Below are 19,095 nucleotides of genomic sequence, written 5' to 3'. Positions count from 1 at the left end.
GGAATCCTCACCCGACTCCAAGAAAAACCTTTAGCTTCACACCAAAAAATATATTTATGCCATATCTCATGGTAAATCTTAAGAGCCCACTCCCTGGGATGAAAAGTCTGTCTGCTCAGAAAATTCGCTTCCCAATCATCCACTCCTGGAATGTGGATGGCAGATAGGAGACAATCGTGAGCGTCTGCCCACTGCAGAATATGAGTCACCTCCTTCATGGCCAAGGAACTCCGAATTCTTGCCTGGTGGTTGATGTAAGCCGACTGGAATCTGATAAACCAAGCTGTAAAGGCATTGAAGATTGCTCTCAAATCCATAATGTTTATGGGAAGAAAAGACTCTTCCCGAGACCACAGGCCCTGAGCTTTCAGAGAACCTCAAACAGCGCCCCAGCCTGACAGGCTGGCATCCATATTCACAATCACCCAGGAAGGTCTCAGGAAGCAAGTACCCCGAGACAGGTTTCCTGTGAAATCCACCACGAAAGAGAGTCTCTTGTTAGGGGGTCCAGCTGTATCCTCTGTGATAAATCTGTATGGTCTCCGTTCCATTGATGGAGCATGCAAAGCTGCAACGGTCGCAGATGGAAACAAGCAAAAGGAATGATGTCCATGGAAGCCACCATCAGACCAATCACCTACATGCATTGAGCCACTGATGGACGAAACGCAGACTGGAGGGAAAGGCATGAAGCAAGAAGTTTGGATTTTCTGACGTCTGTCAAGAAAATCTTCATGGACAGGGAATCTATGATTGTCCATAGGAAACACACTCTTGTAGTTGGAACCAGAGAACTCTTTACCAGATTCACCTTCCACCCGTGGGAATGTAGAAAAAACAACAACATCTCTGTATGAGATTTTACTACTTAAACCAAGATGTCATCTAGATAAGGCGCCACAGCAATTCCCTGGTATCTGATCACTGCCAAAAGGGCTCCCAGAACCTTTGTGAATATTCTGGAAGCTGTGGCAAAACCAAATGGAAGGGCAATAAACTGGAAATGCTTGTCCAGAAATGGAAACCTTAGAAACTGGTGATGATCCCTGTGAATGGGAACGAGTAAATACACGTCCTTCAGGTCTATGGTCGCCATGAAATGACCCTCCTGAACCAATGGAAGAATGGAACGAATAGCTTCCATCTTGAAGGACGGAACCTTGAGGAACTTGTTGAGACACTTTAGATCTAGGATGGGACGAAAAGTTCCCTCTTTTTAGGAACCACAAATAGATTTACATAAAATCCTAGACCTTGTTCCTCTAGAGGGACTGGTACAATAACTCCCAGTGAGGATAGGCCCTTTACGCAATTAAAGAAGGCCTCCCTCTTTACCTGGTTTGAGGATAGTTTTGACAGGAGAAATCTGCCCCTTGGAGGGCAAGACTTGAATCCTATTTTGTAACCCTGATCCAAGATCGGATCGGGGCGGACCCTTCATGCTGATTAAAAAATCAGCTGTAGGCTTCTTATTTTGCTTTCCCTTTTTCCAAGGCTGGCTGGATTTCCAAGTGGACCTGGATTGTTCAAGTTTAGAAAAAGAGGAGGAGGACTTTTGTCCCTTAAAGTTGCGATAGGAACAAAAATTAGAAGTTTGTCGACCCCTAGGTCTATTCTTTTTTTCCTGAGGAAGGAAAGATCCCTTTCCTCCTGTAATCTCTGAAATAATTTCCGCCAGAACAGGACCGAATAAGGTTTTACCTTTATAAGGTAAAGCTAAAAGCTTGGCTTTTTAAGAGACATCAGTCGACCAAGATTTTAACCACAGAGCTCTACGAGCTAAGACAGTGAAGCTAGACATCTTTGCTCCCAGCCTAATTACCTGCATGTTTGCATCGCAGATAAAGGTATTGGCCAATTTAAGAGCCTTGATCCTATCTTGGATCTCCTCAATTGTAGTCTCCTCTGATATCAAATCAGACAGGGCATTGCACCGATAAGATGCCGCTCCCACACTCATTGCAACACTTGCCACTGGTTGCCACTGTAATCCTTGATGGATGTACATCTTTTTTAAGCAAGCCTCTAGCTTTTTATCCATGGGATCCTTAAAGGAACAACTATCCTCTATAGGAATGGTAGTTCTTTCAGCTAGAATAGAGATAGCTCCTTCTTCTTTAGGCACAGTGCACCATGAGTCAGCAACAGGAAACATTTTTTTTAAAAACAGGGGAAGGGGAAAAAGGAACCCCTGGCTTATCCCATTCCTGAGCTATAATTTCAGATACCTTGACTGGAACAGGAAAAGCATCATCAGAAGAGGGAGAATCATAAACTCTGTTAAGTTTAGAAGACTTTTTAGGATTGACAGCAACCGAAGGATCAGAGTCATCCAAAGTAGCTAGAACCTCCTTCAGTAGTAGACGGAGATGTTCAAGTTTAAATCTGAAATTAACTTCTTTAGATTCACAACATTGCCTCCCATAGTATCCGAGTCTGAATACTGAAGTATCCTCCTCATCAGACATTTGAGAAAGGTTGAGCAGCGCAGTTTTAGAGTCAGAAACCTTGCTAGCAGGCAAATGTTTAGATTTCCTCTTATGCTTACCCAAAGATGGCAAAGCACACAAAGCCGCAGATACTGCAGAAGTAATCTGAGCGGCAAAATCCCCAGGTATTAAACACCCCCAGGAGGTTGAAAGTACACAGACGGCACAGAATGAGAAACAATTAAGGCTTGGGATGTTTGAGGAGAAAGCTGAGGCATGTCACGCACAGCATTATCCTGAAAGACACCTGGCTCAAAAGGGAGTAATTTGTCTTTAACAAAACTGCATAGGGAGTACAATCTAAGCAAAGTAAACATTTATCAAAAGAAGCAGAAGAATCCTGTTTTGTGTCCATAGCTAGAGAACTCCAATTCCACAAATAAAATTAAAATACATTTTAAACAGACTAATATTAAACTAATGCAAAAAATCAAACTTTTTTTTAAAAAAACAACAACCTCAGATTGCCTGAGGCTCCTACTGCTGTCAGCAATTGAATACTACCAGTAATTGGAAGTGAAAATTTGTCGAGCTCTGCTTTCCTGATGACAGAGAAGATCTCCCCCTTGAAGACGATCCGATCGTCAAACTGACAAGCCGACACTCAAAATTGACTAAGCTCCGCTCTTGAAAAGCCTACAGAAGAGCCGGGAGTCACCTGAGCGGACTGAGAAAATAAAAAATGTGCCACAGACTACAAGCATGCGCTACTGTTTAAAAGAAAATGAAAGTAAACAGAGCCGCAATGCTAAATGTTAAAACGGGCTTCATAATTACGGGAAAAAAGTAAAAAAAAAATAAAACCCTTCAATAACCCTTCAGCCAGTTAATAAAAGGTTAAATATAAGCACAGCTTAGAATTAACCCCATATCTCTCACAGAATCCCTTCATGAAATAAAGGAATGCCTTCCCATACAAAATGCCAGTAACAAACTGCTCATAACAGAACCCTTAAACTAAAAAAGGATAACTATGTCCCATAAAGAAATCTACTTGAGGGTTAACCTCTGAAGTGCTGTCCTTCATGTACCTAGAAGGCAAAAACACTTACCTGTGGATCCAGCTGCAGGGCAGATCACAGCTACTGAGATGCGGCAGGTAATTCTCTCCCTGTCATGGACCTGTAGTAAAAGAAAGAACAGAGTAACCAACTCTGGCTTTCTGCAAAGGGGTAGCAAAGATGTTAGAAATAAAGCAAAACTACCTTACTGCCTTCTAACTGATAAAAACCACCACTACTCTTACTAAAGAGATTGACGTGGACACAGCTAGACCCCAATCCTTGCTTGCAGGGAAAAGTACCCATAAAAGGATTAAATATCTTCAGACACCAACTTTGCACAACCTCCATTGACAAAGGCAAAGAGAATGACTGGGGATTATGGGTAAGGGAAGTTACACTTATCAGCTTTGCTGGGGTACTCTTTGCATCCTCCTGCTGGCCAGGAGTTGAATATCCCACTAATAATTGGAATGACGTTGTGAACTCTCCATGCCATAGGGGGGAAAATGTTTTTTTTTTGCAAAACTGAAGGATAAAGGACTATTGTTCCAAACCAATCCTACCCCTACCAATAAAGCTAATCACCTATCCTGCAACTTCAGTCACTCTTCAACTCACTCTTATGCACAAACACCAGGCACTCTCCCAAACTTAAACAATCAGCTGATACTCTCCCACCCAAATGTGTGCTGGCATTAAATGTTAAAAAAAAAAAGTTATACATTCAGCTGCAATGAGCAATGTGCAGCCTCCTAAAAGATGGGAATAATTTGGTTGCATAAAAAACGCAAAGCCGTCTCAAGTGGGTTTAAAATAATGAGAATGAGGACTGTAGTGTTAAATGAAAGATTGATGCACTACTGTAGCTAAGAATTTTCTCAGGGGGGCTGGCACAATTTGATAGATCATTATTTATGCTTCAGAACAAGCAGACTATCAAGAGATTACTGCTATTGCCCCTTGGAGAACTATTCTCGGTAGCTATTACAGAAGTGTGTTATGACTCAACCCTCCACACAAAAAAATGGAGTTGTTGGGTTTTTTTTTTTACACTCGCCATGAATCACTTCATTTAATAATGAAACTTTGACCAGTTGAGATAGGTGATTAATTCCTATGGGGCGTTAATAATGTTCCACACATTTTAATTAACTTTATAATATTTTAATGGAGTATGATGTCTAAGTAATAGAACATAAAATGTAACTAATGGTAAAGAACATTCAATAATGATGATACGGATGAAACAAACATTCCCTTTTGTATTTTGTGAAATAGTGCATATTCTGTACACATTATTTCCATTAACTTAAATATTAATATCTTCTGAACCTGTTGCCTGTTAGCAAGTTTTTTCAAGGGTCTGCCTATAAAATAACTTAAATAATTGTATTTACAGAAGCAGAAGTACGAAGGAAGTTGTCAGAGAGTGTTTTCCTCTCCTTAATTTCTTCCTGTGCAGTCTCTCTTGACAGGCAGAGTAACATTCCTTGTAGATCACGATGCTTGTTCCTGTGGTAGGGAGCTGATCATAGCATTATATAGACTAGTTATCACACTAATGTTGCTGGAAATACCAGTGTTTAGAAGACAACTGTGTCTTCTAGTCTTCTCTCCCACCAAAGGGTGCTATTCATTGTAGTAATATTGTCTTCCTCTTCCTGCTCTTTAGCAAGTTCAAGAAATACCTGCAACAGAATGTTCAGATTATATGATTTGCCTTATTTTCTTCAGAACTTTTAGACAGACCATGTAACACAAAATATTTTTGTATTTATGTTTGGTTCCCAAGATATGTATATTTTAAAGAAATAATGAAGTCAACATTAAACTTTCTTGGGTGTGCTTCTTGAAAGTGTTTGTCATGAGTAAATACGGTAATATTTTACAATTATAACGTACCTGTTCCAGTGTAGACTGAGAGAAACTATAGTCCTCAATGTTAAAAGCACGTTTTACTGTAAAAGCAAAAACATTTTAAACTTAAAAAAAAGAAAATGTTTTTAACACTGCAACAAAAACAGCTTTTTCGTGCAACAAAATTAAAGTACTTTTTTCACCATTGTTACTTATTTTTTATTAAAAATGAACCAGGAGATGATTCATAATAATTGGTTTAAAGGGACACTGAACCCATTTTTTTTCTTTCATGATTCAGATAGAGCATACAAATTTAAGCAACTATCTAATTTACTCCTATTATCAATTTTTCTTTGTTCTCTTGCTTTCTTTATTTGAAAAAAGAAGGCATCTAAGCTATTTTTTTGGTTCAGACCATGGAAAGCTCAGTGTCCCTTTAATATCAAGCCACCACTTGGAGAAAGGAGCAAACATGAAAGTATTCATCTATAGATTTACCTCCTGCCAACTTCCCCCTCCTCTAGTTTTAATGTTTATCAAGTGAAGGAAGTGAATGTGGAAGAGAAAAATAAAAGGCAAAAGTGGACCACATAGGGGCACCAAGCCAACAAGGAAGGGAATCCATGTGCTTTCACTCAGTGTTCCTCCATGATACAGGACATGAAATAGGGCCAACCTACACCATCACCTTGTGTGCCAGGACAATAGAAGACTGAAATGACAATTATAATCGAACAATTACATGCTCTAATCCATTAGAACATGTCATTTTACAACTATCAACCCTACTCTACCCTCTCAAAAGGATTAAACAAACAGTAGAACGGCCGCTTGGGAACCGCGGTGCACTGCTGGTCCCGAGTAGAACCCGCCACTGATCCAATCAGCAGCGCTTGTCACCCAACACAGATAAGCAAATAGCACTGCTAATTGGATCAGCGTCTGGTTCTGGTTTCAATAATGTGTATAAGATTTTAACATACCTAATTCAGCAATCCTTTCTTCTAATTTGCTTTGATCTCACTGTATTTTTTGTTGAATACCTGGGTAGGTGTCTGGGGCAGTATATGGCAGGAAATAATGCTGCCATCTAGTGCTCTATACATCTGCATGCTGAGCTTATGTCCCTGCTTTTCAACAACAGATACCAAGAGAACAATGCAAATTTGATAATAGAAGTATATTAGAATGTTGCTTAAAATTGCATGCTCTATCTGAAACATGAAAGGAAAAACTTGGGTTTCATGTTCCTTTAAATAACATAATATGAATGGGTTATAACAATGAAGATCAATCTATCATATTAGTAAAATTAGGTCTTTATATCAATATCAAGAAAAACAGTAGCAAACTATGTTACATTTTCAAATATAATTGACAATTTTACCTTGTTCAAGTTTTGAGAATGATTCAGAGAGAGAGCGTACATCTTCTTTAGGAACTTTATAAGACAACAATGATGCAAAGCTGAAAGACAGGGACAATATAATAATATAGCACGTATTGCATAATGTTCTTGCACAGTGGCTTTGTGGGCTGCACAAAGTCTGGAAAGGTGAGTTTGCAGGTCAGATAATACCACTAACTTAACATACTTGATGCTTGTAAGGAAGTTATAAACAAACTTTTTTTTGGTTTAAACTAAATGAATTGGTCAAGCTATGATAAATAGCCAGAGAATCATTGTATTTATGTATCTTATTGCAGTATTTTAAGTACTAAAGTCTGGTGTTCATTCGCCAGCCCAACATCTCAGCACCTGCAATGGAATAGAATAACTTTTCTGCAGCTTCTTCTCATGAATTTGTTTTCCCTCTGAACGGAGACCAATATACAAATTATGGGCTGGATTATCTTGCACTCAAACTCACAGTATGGGGTAGATTTAATAAGCCGCAGATGCTGCTATCTACCCCTGTAGTTTCGGGCTCACCGGAAACAGAAGTTAAGAAGCAGTAGTCTTAAGACCACTGCTCCTTAACTTCTCTGTCCCCTTTTAGGTGGCGGACTGCAATCATCCAGATCAGATACGATTAGATGATTGACACCACCTGCTAGCAGCCGATTGGCCGCAAATGTGCAGGTGGCAGAATTGCAAAAGCATTTTACCAGAAATGCTTGTGCAATGTTAAATGGCGACAGCATATGCTGTTGGCATTTAGTGATGCCGGGCGGACATGATTCGCTACAGCGAATCATGTCCTCCAGGCATTTAATAAATTGACCCCTATGAATAGTGCACAATCTTGTATTACAAGTCGATGGTAAAAATTATTAACCTGAGATAATGAACGCAGTTGACATTTTTGTAGCGTGCCCCATACTGTTTTATGGACAGTGCAGGAAGCAATATTATAGAGTTTAGTTGTGTACTTGAGCGCAACAGAAAACAGAGCAGAAAATGTTTACTCTTTTGGGGACTTGACATAATGGCCTCTATTTAACAAGGTCTGGCGGAACTGATCCAACAGTGCGGATCAGGTCCGCCAGACCTCGCTGAATACGGAGAGCAATACGCTCTCCATATTCAGCATTGCACCAGCAGCTCACAAGAGCTGCTGGTGCAACGCCGCCCCCTGCAGACTCGCGGCCAATCGGCCGCCAGCAGGGGGTGTCAATCAACCCGATCGTACTCGATTGGGTTGATTTCCGGCGATGTCTGTCCGCCTGCTGAAGACTCGCCAGAAACACGGGCCGTCAAGCTCCTTTCGGGCTAGATTACAAGTGGAGCGGAAAAAAAATTACTTTTGCAAAAGGAATATTTGTGCTCCACTTAGTAATACCAGTGCACGCAAATGTGCGCTGGTATTACAAGTTAGCTGCAATGCGAACGTGACCTTGCGTTCGCATTGCATGTAAGCAGCTTCCATATTCTTGAAAAGGAACCTAGCACAGCGAACGGTCAGCATATATTAACAATATATACTTAAATACATATATATTTAAGTGTTTGTATGTGTATATACACATATAAACGCATAAATATATTTATGCATATATTTACAGGGAACACATAGTTCCCCGTTGACCGCAATGTAAAGGCACTTTTCAGTGCCTTTTTTTTTTTTCTAAAACCCGCCACTTTTAACAACTAAAAGCTGCTTAGTGCAGTTTAAAAAAAAGCTAAAATATTTTTTATTTTTGTAAAGTCACTACACACTTAATTTTGGGGGCAATTGGAGGACATTTTAAAAATGAACCAGAGGTCTGACATCTGGTAAATTTTTGGAGTGCTAATTGCTAGCGCAAGCTTGCGGTAGCAATAAACAGCCACTTATAATGGCTGGTTATTTATCGTGAGCCCGTAAACGGGCCAATTTGTGCTCCTCTTGTAATCTAGCCCATAGTATTTTATTTGTATTTACACATATTAAATGTAAAATTAAATTTTATTATTGAAAACAAGTTTTAATAATGATTTAAAGGGATTTGACAAGGTGTTAGACTTGAAAAGGATTCAAGGTATACATATATATGTGTGAACAGTGTATATAAAAGTCCACACACCCTTAAGAAAGTGTACGCTTTTAAATTGTAAAGACAGAAATAACAACAATGTACATGTCAGACTTTTCCCATCTGTAATGTGATCCAACAAACTAGAATCTAGGGAGAAAAAACAAATAGTTAATTACTAAGAACATTTTAAATTAAAAAAAAAAAACCTTGATTGCCCCACGATCGCATAAGTCTACACACCCCAACCAACTAATATTTTGTGGAAGCACCTTTTGCATTTATTACAGCAGCAAGTCTTTGTGAGTAAGTCTCTATTAACTGCACTTCTAAACTTTGGAATTTTATCCCACTCTTCTTTGCAAAAAAAAACTCAAGTTCCTTCAAATTACAAGAGAATCTCCCAAGGACAGCTCTCTTTAGGTCATTCCATAGGTTTTCAATAGGGTTGAAGTCTGGGCTGTAACTGGGCTATTCCAAGACTTTGATTTTCCTTTTCTGAAGCCATGCCTTGGTTGATTTGGATGTATGGTTTTGGTCACTGTCTTGTTGGAATGTGAAATTCCTCTTTATCTTCAGCTTTCTGACAGAGGCTAGTAGGTTTTGTGCCAATCTTACTTGATATTTGGAGCTTTTCATTATCCCATCTATCTTGACAAAAGCCCCTGACCGAGCTGAAGAGAAGCAGCACCAAAGAATTATGCTTCCACCAACATGCTTCAAGGTCAATATGGTGCTCCTTGGATGATGAGCTTTACTGGCTTTGCGCTAAACATTTAGTTTACAATTTAGACAGTTCAACCTTTGTCTCGTTAGACCATAGCACATTTCCCCATGTGGTTTGGGGTGACTGAATGAAACTTAATTTAGATGGGCTTGGATGTTCCTTTTAGTAAGAAAGGGTTTCCGTCTTGCCACTCTGGCCCATAGCACAGACATGTGCAGAATATGAGAGATGGTAGTCACATGCAAGAAGTGACAGGTACCTGCTAGATATTTCTTTAGCTCCTTTGGTGTTGCTGTTGGCCTCTTGGTAGCCTCCCTGATTTGTATCCACATCCTCTCATCAACTTTGGAGGTTTGTCCTGATCTTTGCAACGTTTCTGTGGTTCCATATATTCTCCACTTATTGATGATGGTTTTGATACTACTCCATGGTACATACAGTACCTTCAATATTATTTTATATCCTAATTGGTACTTTTAAACAATAGTATAAAATATAAGACCCCTGCATATAGTACAGCTCTACTTATTTTTCACTCAGCGGAAGAAGTGTAAGCTTAAAGGAATAGTCTAGTCAAAATTAAACTTTCATGATTCAGATAGAGCATGCAATTTTAAGCAACTTTTTAATTTACTCCTATTATCAATTTTTCTTTGTTCTCTTGGTATCTTTATTTGAATGTAAGCTTAGGAGCCGGCCCAGTTTTGATTCAGCACCTGGGTAGCGCTTGCTGATTGGTAGCTACATTTAGACACCAAACAGAAAGTGCTACCAAGGTGCTGAACCAAATATGGGCCGGCTCCTAAACTTACATTATTGCTTTTTCAAATAAAGTTACCAAGAGAATGAAGAAAAATGTATAACAGGAGTAAATTAGAAAGTTGTTTAAAATTGTATTCTCTATCTGAATCCTTAAAGTTTAATTTTGAATAGACTATTCCTTTAACAACAACACTAAACACTCATTGTATATATCCAGGAGTCTTATAGTTTATTTGTGTATCAGTAGTGCACTCTTTTGTTTTATTAGCAACACTCCACCCCATATTTATGGTCTATATAATGTATACAGATGTAATTTTGGTATGTAAAATTACCTCTCCAGGCGGGTTGCATTGGGGAAGAGTTCGAGGACTTCCTTGTGAAGAAGTTCAAGTTTCTGAATCCCAGCTTCTGTTTCAAGTTTCATGTCCAACGAGAAGTGGCGGCCAAACTTGCTCTTTAAGTGCTGTACTGAGCCAATATACCTTTTAATATATAATTAAAAGATTATTATTACTATTACATTTATTTTGTAATGCACCATTACAGTCAGCAGCACTATGGGGAGCACAATACATGATACATAGTAATACAATAAAGATACAGATAAGATTATCAGGGACTTGACAATACAAATGGAGATGGGAACTGTTTAAAAGAGCTTAAAATGGAAAACACTGTATATACAATATGTATATACAATATTTATAGTCATGTGAAAAAGAAAGTAAACCCTCTTTGAATTCTATGGTTTTACACAACAGGACATAACAATCATTTGGTCCTTAGCAGGTCTTAACATTAGGTAAATACAACCTCAGATGAACAACAACACATGACATATTACACTGTATCATGAATTAACAAAAATAAAGCCAAAATAGAGAAGACATGTGTGAAAACTAAGTACACCCTTACTGCTTCCATAGGAATAAAGAGGCTAAGTAGCAGTCAGGGGCGCGATCCGATATAGATCGTAGTTTGCGGCGCAAGCGAGGGAACCCGCGTCGCCCGCAGTTTCAGCTCGCAACTCGAGCTATCCCATATATGGCGCCGTCAGATGCTAACGTGCCGTAAGTCGGATAAACCAGCGATGTCCAGAAATCTGCGCAAGTACAAATTTCTGGCGTCGCCAGTGACTTACGGCACGTTAGAAACTGCCGGCGCCTACAAAACCTGACTAAAGTCTAAATCACCCGAACTGTCTAACACGCCTCCCTAACATAGCCCGACACGTCTAACCCTCTATCCGCTATCCCCCCTCACTATCATAACCATAAAATATGTATTAACCCCTAAACCGCCGCTCCCGGAGCCCGCCGCTACCTAATAAAGTTATTAACCCCTAAACCGCCGCCAGCTATATTAAATCTATAACCCCCTAAAGTGAGCCCCTACCCCGCCGCTATCTATTTTAAAATTATTAACCCCTAATCTAACCCCCTACCCCGCCGCCATCTATATTAAATTATTTAACCCCTAAAATACTAAACTATCCCTACCACTAAACCTAAGTCTAACCCTACAAATAGCCTTGAAAAGGGCTTTTTGCGTGGCATTGCCCCAAAGTAACAGCTCTTTTGCCAGCCCTTTAAAGGGCTTTTTGCGGGGCATGCCCCAAAGAATTCAGCTCTTTTGCCAGCCCTTAAAAGGGCTTTTGGCGGGGCTTTGTCACAAAGTAAACTGCTCTTTTGCCTACAATCTACATCCCCCTACACCGCGGCCACCTATAATAAATGTATTAACCCCTAATCTAATCCCCCTACACCGCCGCCAGCTATATTAACTATATTAACCCTAATTATATTAGGGTTAATATAGTTATTATATTATATATATTAACTATATTAACCCTAATTATATTAGGGTTAATATAGTTATTATATTATATATATTAACTATATTAACCCTAATTATATTAGGGTTAATATAGGTAATATCGTTATTATATTATATATATATAAAGTATAATAACCCTATCTAACTCTAACATCCCTAACTAAACTCTTATTAAAATAAATCTAATATTAATATTATTAATTAAAATGTTCCTATTTAAATCTAAATACTTACCTATAAAATAAACCCTAAGATAGCTACAATAGAATTAATAATTACATTATAGCTATGTTAGGGTTTATATTTATTTTACAGGTAAATTGTTAATTATTTTAACTAGGTATAATAGCTATTAAATAGTTATTAACTATTTAATAGCTACCTAGTTAAAATAATTACCCAATTACCTGTAAAATAAATCCTAACCTAAGTTACAAATACACCTACACTATCAATAAATTAAATAAACTACAAATATCTATCTAAAAATACAATTAAATAAACTAAACTAAATTACAAAAAAAAACAACACTAAATTACAAAAAATAAAAAAAAGATTACAAGATTTTTAAGCTAATTACACCTATTCTAAGCCCCCTAATAAAATAATAAAGCCCCCCAAAATAAAAAAATTCCCTACCCTATTCTAAATTAAAAAAAGTTCAAAGCTCTTTTACCTTACCAGCCCTTAAAAGGGCCTTTTGTGGGGGCATGCCCCAAAGAAAATTGCTCTTTTGCCTGCAAAAAAAAACACAATACCACCCCCAACATTACAACCCACCACCCACATACCCCTAATCTAACCCAAACCCCCCTTAAATAAACCTAACACTACCCCCCTGAAGATCTCCCTACCTTGTATTCACCCAGCCGGGCCGAACTCCTCATCCGATCCAGGCGATGTGTTCCAGCAAGCGGCAGTTAAGTCTTCTTCCATCCGGGCGATGTCTTGAAGCAAGCGGCAGAGAGTCTTCTTCCATCGGCGATGTCTTCAAGCAAATCGGCATCTTCAATCTTCTTTCTTCGCTCCTCCGCCGCGGAGCATCCTTCCGGCACGACGACTTCCCGACGAATGAGGTTCCTTTAAATGACGTCATCCAAGATGGTGTCCGCCGAACTCTGATTGGCTGATAGGATTCTATCAGCCAATCGGAATTAAGGTAGAAAAATCTGATTGAATCAGCCAATCAGATTCAAGTTCAATCCGATTGGCTGATAGAATCCTATAAGCCAATCGGAATTCGGCGGACGCCATCTTGGATGATGTCATTTAAAGGAACCTCATTCGTCGGGAAGTCGTCGTGCCGGAAGGATGCTCCGCGGCGGAGGAGCGAAGAAAGAAGATTGAAGAAGATTGAAGATGCCGATTTGCTTGAAGACATCGCCGATGGAAGAAGACTCTCTGCCGCTTGCTTCAAGACATCGCCCGGATGGAAGAAGACTTCACTGCCGCTTGCTGGAACACATCGCCTGGATCGGATGAGGAGTTCGGCCCGGCTGGGTGAATACAAGGTAGGGAGATCTTCAGGGGGGTAGTGTTAGGTTTATTTAAGGGGGGTTTGGGTTAGATTAGGGGTATGTGGGTGGTGGGTTGTAATGTTGTAATGTTGGGGGGTGGTATTGTGTTTTTTTTTGCAGGCAAAAGAGCAGTTTTCTTTGGGGCATGCCCCCACAAAAGGCCCTTTTAAGGGCTGGTAAGGTAAAAGAGCTTTGAACTTTTTTTAATTTAGAATAGGGTAGGGAATTTTTTTATTTTGGGGGGCTTTATTATTTTATTAGGGGGCTTAGAATAGGTGTAATTAGCTTAAAAATCTTGTAATCTTTTTTTTATTTTTTGTAATTTAGTGTTGTTTTTTTTGTAATTTAGTTTAGTTTATTTAATTGTATTTTTAGATAGATATTTGTAGTTTATTTAATTTATTGATAGTGTAGGTGTATTTGTAACTTAGGTTAGGATTTATTTTACAGGTAATTGGGTAATTATTTTAACTAGGTAGCTATTAAATAGTTAATAACTATGTAATAGCTATTATACCTAGTTAAAATAATTAACAATTTACCTGTAAAATAAATATAAACCCTAACATAGCTATAATGTAATTATTAATTATATTGTAGCTATCTTAGGGTTTATTTTATAGGTAAGTATTTAGATTTAAATAGGAATATTTTAGTTTATAATATGAATTAGATTTATTTAATAAGAATTTAGTTAGGGGTGTTAGGGTTAGATAGAGTTAATATAGTTAATATAAATACTATAGTAACTATATTAACTATATTAACCCTAATATAATTAGGGTTAATATAGTTAATATATATAATGTAATAACTATATTAACTATAATATACTTAGGGTTAATATAGATAATATAGCTGGCGGCGGGGTAGGTAGATTAAATTAGGGGTTAATAATTTTAATATAGATGGCGGCGGTGTAAGGGGTTCACATTAGGGGATAGATCAGTTAGATGGTGGCGGTTTTAGGGGTTCACATTAGGGGATAGATCAGTTAGATGGTGGCGGTTTTAGGGGCTCACAGTAGGGGGTTAGTTTATGTAGATGGCGGCGGTTTAGGGGTTAAATACTTTATTAGGGATTGCGGCGGGGGATCGCGGTTGACAGGGAGATAGACATTGCGCATGCGTTAGGTGTTAGGTTTTATTTAGCAGATCGCGGTTGACAGGGAGATAGACATTGCGCATGCGTTAGGTGTTAGGTTTTATTTAGCAGATCGCGGTTGACAGGGAGATAGACATTGCGCATGCGTTAGGTGTTAGGTTTATTTAGCAGCCAGTTTAGGGAGTTACGGGGCTCCAATAGTCAGCGTAAGGCTTCTTACGGCTGCTTTTTGTGGCGAGGTGAAAATGGAGTAAGATTTCTCCATTTTCGCCACGAAAGTCCTTACGCTGTATATTGGATACCAAATTGCGCGGGTTTGGTATACCTGCCTATGGCCCAAAAAACTACGGGCGACGGCAGAAATATACGCGCGTAACTTCTAGGTTACGCCGTATATAGGATACCAAACCCGCGCAAATATTGGCGTCGCCGACTTTTGCGGGCGACGATTTTTATCGGATCGACCCCCAGGCGCTGCTAATCAATTGTCCTTGTGACCATCTCTATAAAAACCGAAGTTTGTCAGGAGCATTCAGGCGTGTGTTAGTCTTAGAGAAGCAATAGTCTTAGAGAAGCAATTGTTGCTGCCCATGACTCTGGGAAGGGTTATAAGGCCATTTCGAAACAATTTAAAGTCCATCATTCTACAGTGAGAACGATTATTCACAAGTGGAAAACATTTAAGACAGTTGCTAATCTTCCCAGGAATGGACGTCCCAGCAAATTCACCCCAAGGTCAGACCATGCAATGCTCAGAGAAATTGGAAAAAAAACAAAAAAACAAGTGTTACATCTCAGACTCTACGGTCCTCAGTTAGCATGTTAAATGTTAAAGTTCATGACAGTACAATTAGAAAAAGACTGAACAATTATGGTTTGGAAGGGTTGCCAGGAGAAAGAACATGGCAGAATGGCGTAGGTTTGCAAAGTTGCACCTGAACAAAGCCCAAGACTTCTGGAACAATGTCCTTTGGACAGATGAGACCAAAGTGGAGATGTTTGGCCATAATGCACACCGCCATGTTTGGCAAAAACCAAACACAGCATATCAGCACAAGAACCTCATACCAACTTTCAAGCACAGTGGTGGAGGGGTGATGAATTGGGCTTGATTTGCAGCCACAGGACCTGGGCACCTTGCAGTCATTGAGTCAACCATGAACACCTCTGTATACCAAAGTATTCTAGAGTCAAATGTGAGGCCATCTGTCCTACAGCTAAAGCTTGGCCGAAATTGGTCATGCAACAGGGCAATGATCCCAAGAACACCAGCAAATCTACAACAGAAAGGCTTAACCCCTTAATGACCACAGCACTTTTCCATTTTCTGTCCGTTTGGGACCAAGGCTATTTTTACATTTTTGCGGTGTTTGTGTTTAGCTGTAATTTCCCTCTTACTCATTTACTGTACCCACACATATTATATACCGTTTTTCTCGCCATTAAATTAACTTTCTAAAAATACCATTATTTTCATCATATCTTATAATTTACTATAAAAAAAATTATAAAATATGAGGAAAAAATGGAAAAAAACACACTTTTTTTAACTTTGACCCCCAAAATCTGTTACACATCTACAACCACCAAAAAAAAAACATGCTAAATAGTTTCTAAATTTTGTCCTGAGTTTAGAAATACCTAATATTTACATGTTCTTTGCTTTTTTTGAAAGCTATAGGGCCATAAATACAAGTAGCATTTTGCTATTTCCAAACTACTTTTTTTCAAAATTAGCGCTAGTTACATTGGAACACTAATATCTTTCAGGAATCCCTGAATATCTATTGACATGTATATATTTTTTTTTAGAAGACATCCCAAAGTATTAATCTAGGCCAATTTTGGTATATTTCATGCCACCATTTCACCGCCAAATGCGATCAAATACAAAATATCGTTCACTTTTTCACAAATTTTTTCACAAACTTTCGGTTTCTCACTGAAATTATTTACAAACAGATTGTGCAATTATGGCACAAATGGTTGTAAATGCTTCTCTGGGATCCCCTTTGTTCAGAAATAGCAGACATATATGGCTTTGGCATTGCTTTTTGGTAATTAGAAGGCCGCTAAATGCCGCTGCGCACCACACGTGTATTATGCCCAGCAGTGCAGGGGTTAATTAGGGAGCTTGTAGGGAGCTTGTATGGTTAATTTTAGCTTTAGTGTAGTGTAGTAGACAACCCAAAGTAATGATCTAGGCCCATTTTGGTATATTTCATGCCACCATTTCACCGCCAAATGCGATCAAATAAAAAAAAAACGTTAAATTTTTCACAATTTTAGGATTCTCACTGAAATCATTTACAAACAGCTTGTGCAATTATGGCACAAATGGTTGTAAATGCTTCTCTGGGATCCCCTTTGTTCAGAAATAGCAGATATATATGACTTTGGTGTTGCTTTCTGGTAATTAGAAGGCCGCAAAATGCTGCTGCGCATCACACGTGTATTATGGCTAGCAGTGAAGGGGTTAATTAGGAAGTTTGTAGGGAGCTTGCAGGGTTAATTTTAGCTTTAGTGTAGAGATCAGCCTCCCACCTGACACATCAGACCCCCTGATCCCTCCCAAACAGCTCCCTTCCCTCCCCCACCCCACAATTGTCCCCGCCATCTTAAGTACTGGCAGAAAGTCTGCCAGTACTAAAATAAAAGCTTTTTGGGGGGTATAGGTTTTTTTTTTTTTTTAAAATAATAATTATTCTGCTGTATAGGACCCCCCTTAGCCTCCAACCTCCCTGATCCCCCCCAAAACAGCTTTGTAACCTTCCCTATCTGCCTTATTGGGGCCATCTTGGGTACTGGCAGCTGTCTGCCAGTACCCAGCTTATACAAAAAAGTGCTTTTTTTTCTTAAGTTTTTTTTTTTCTGTAGTGTAGCTTCCCCAAACCCCCCCCCACCACCACCACAAACCCCAACCACCTCATTGATTGTTTTTTTTCTACAGTTTTTTTAAACTGATTGCACCTTTTTCTGTAGTGTAGCGGTTCCCACCCGCTCCCTCCCCGTGCACGCGCCCGCCCCCGCCCTCCCGTGCACGCGCGCGCGTCCGTGCGCGCCCCCGGGCATCCCCGCCCACGATCCCGCCCCCCTCCACATCTCCAGGGCCATCGATGGCCGCCACCCGCCTCCCGGTAATGCTCCCACCCACCAACGAAGGAAGCCACCGATCTCCGGTGCAGAGAGGGCCACAGAGTGGCTCTCTCTGCACCGGATGGCTTCAAAAGGTTATTGCAGGATGCCTCCATATCGAGGCATCACTGCAATAACCGGAAAGCAGCTGGAAGCAAACAGGATCGCTTCCAGCTGCTTTCCACACCGAGGACGTGCAGGGTACGTCCTCAGGCATTAACTGCCTTTTTTTTGAGGACGTACCCTGCACGTCCTCGGTCGTTAAGGGGTTAAAGAGACAAGAATAAAGGTTTTTCAATGGCCCAGTTAAAGTCCAGACCTCAACTCGATTGAAATGCTTTGGCGTCACTAGGGGGGTGCGGACCACACCCGGGTGACACCCTCCAGGGGGTGACACCACCAGCAAAAATTTTTTTTAATTTTTATTGAAATTCAAAGAAATACAATGTAGAGATGCATATAATTTTTTATTAGAGGGGCCAGCAGTTGTGAACATTAGTGGGACTGTAGACACACTTAATTTTTTTGCCCCTTGAGCCCGCGCCGCAATTTCCACAAATAGTTTTCCCGGCTGCTTTTGTTTGTTTGTAGCTTGCTCCTCCAATGCCCAATTTCACTATGAATGTTGTGGGTGCACCGTGGGGCTTGCGAAGTTGCGCTGCTAGCCTAAACCTGCCTGCCTATCTGTGCTCACTGCTCAGCGATGGTACACTAAGTACACACTGAAGAGGTGGGGGGGGGGGCAGAGTGCAGAGGTGATTGGCCATAAGAAGCGGTAGGCACGCGGCCCGGGGCTATGCACTGACAGACTTGGAACAGAGTCAGAGAGCAGAATTTTCAAAGTTTGCACGCCTAAACCTTTTCTTTAGTGATTTATTTTTAGAGTGCACTGTTTAACTTTCATTTGATGCACTGCTGAGCCAGGGAGCAGCTCTAGGCATGAGCTTTATAATTAATGTAGTGCAGTTTACATATTTTGTATGTTGTTTGTGTCTGAGTTTTTGTGTGTGTATCTGAGTGTTTTTGTGTGTGTGTGTCTGAGTGTTTTTGTGTGTGTATCTGAGTGTTTTTGTGTGTGTGTGCCTGAGTGTTTTTGTGTGTGTGCCTGAGTGTTTTTGTGTGTGTGTCTGAGTGTTTTGTGTGTGTGCCTGAGTGTTTTTGTGTGTGTGTCTGAGTGTTTTTGTGTGTGTTTATGTGTCTG

General features: G+C 39.7%; 1 protein-coding gene across 2 annotated transcripts in view; it reads right to left on the bottom strand.

Annotated features, from left to right (window-relative positions):
* Window positions 1-4,635: 4,635 nt before the first annotated feature.
* Window positions 4,636-19,095, bottom strand: part of ABCA5 (ATP binding cassette subfamily A member 5) — a 477,891-nt gene continuing 463,431 nt past the window's right edge. For both annotated transcript variants that reach the window (XM_053707235.1, XM_053707226.1), the window contains exons 36-39: window positions 10,634-10,783; window positions 6,741-6,820; window positions 5,396-5,451; window positions 4,636-5,181 (exon numbers count right to left, since the gene is read on the bottom strand). In XM_053707235.1, the coding sequence (XP_053563210.1) occupies window positions 5,077-5,181; window positions 5,396-5,451; window positions 6,741-6,820; window positions 10,634-10,783 (391 nt within the window). In that variant the 3' untranslated portion in view covers window positions 4,636-5,076. The remainder of the gene's footprint in view (window positions 5,182-5,395; window positions 5,452-6,740; window positions 6,821-10,633; window positions 10,784-19,095) is intronic.

Source organism: Bombina bombina, chromosome 1 (assembly GCF_027579735.1).
Source record: "Bombina bombina isolate aBomBom1 chromosome 1, aBomBom1.pri, whole genome shotgun sequence".
Lineage (NCBI taxonomy): Eukaryota > Metazoa > Chordata > Amphibia > Anura > Bombinatoridae > Bombina > Bombina bombina.
The sequence above is the reverse complement of the archived record's forward strand: the minus strand, read 5'-3'. Positions and strand labels throughout refer to the sequence as shown.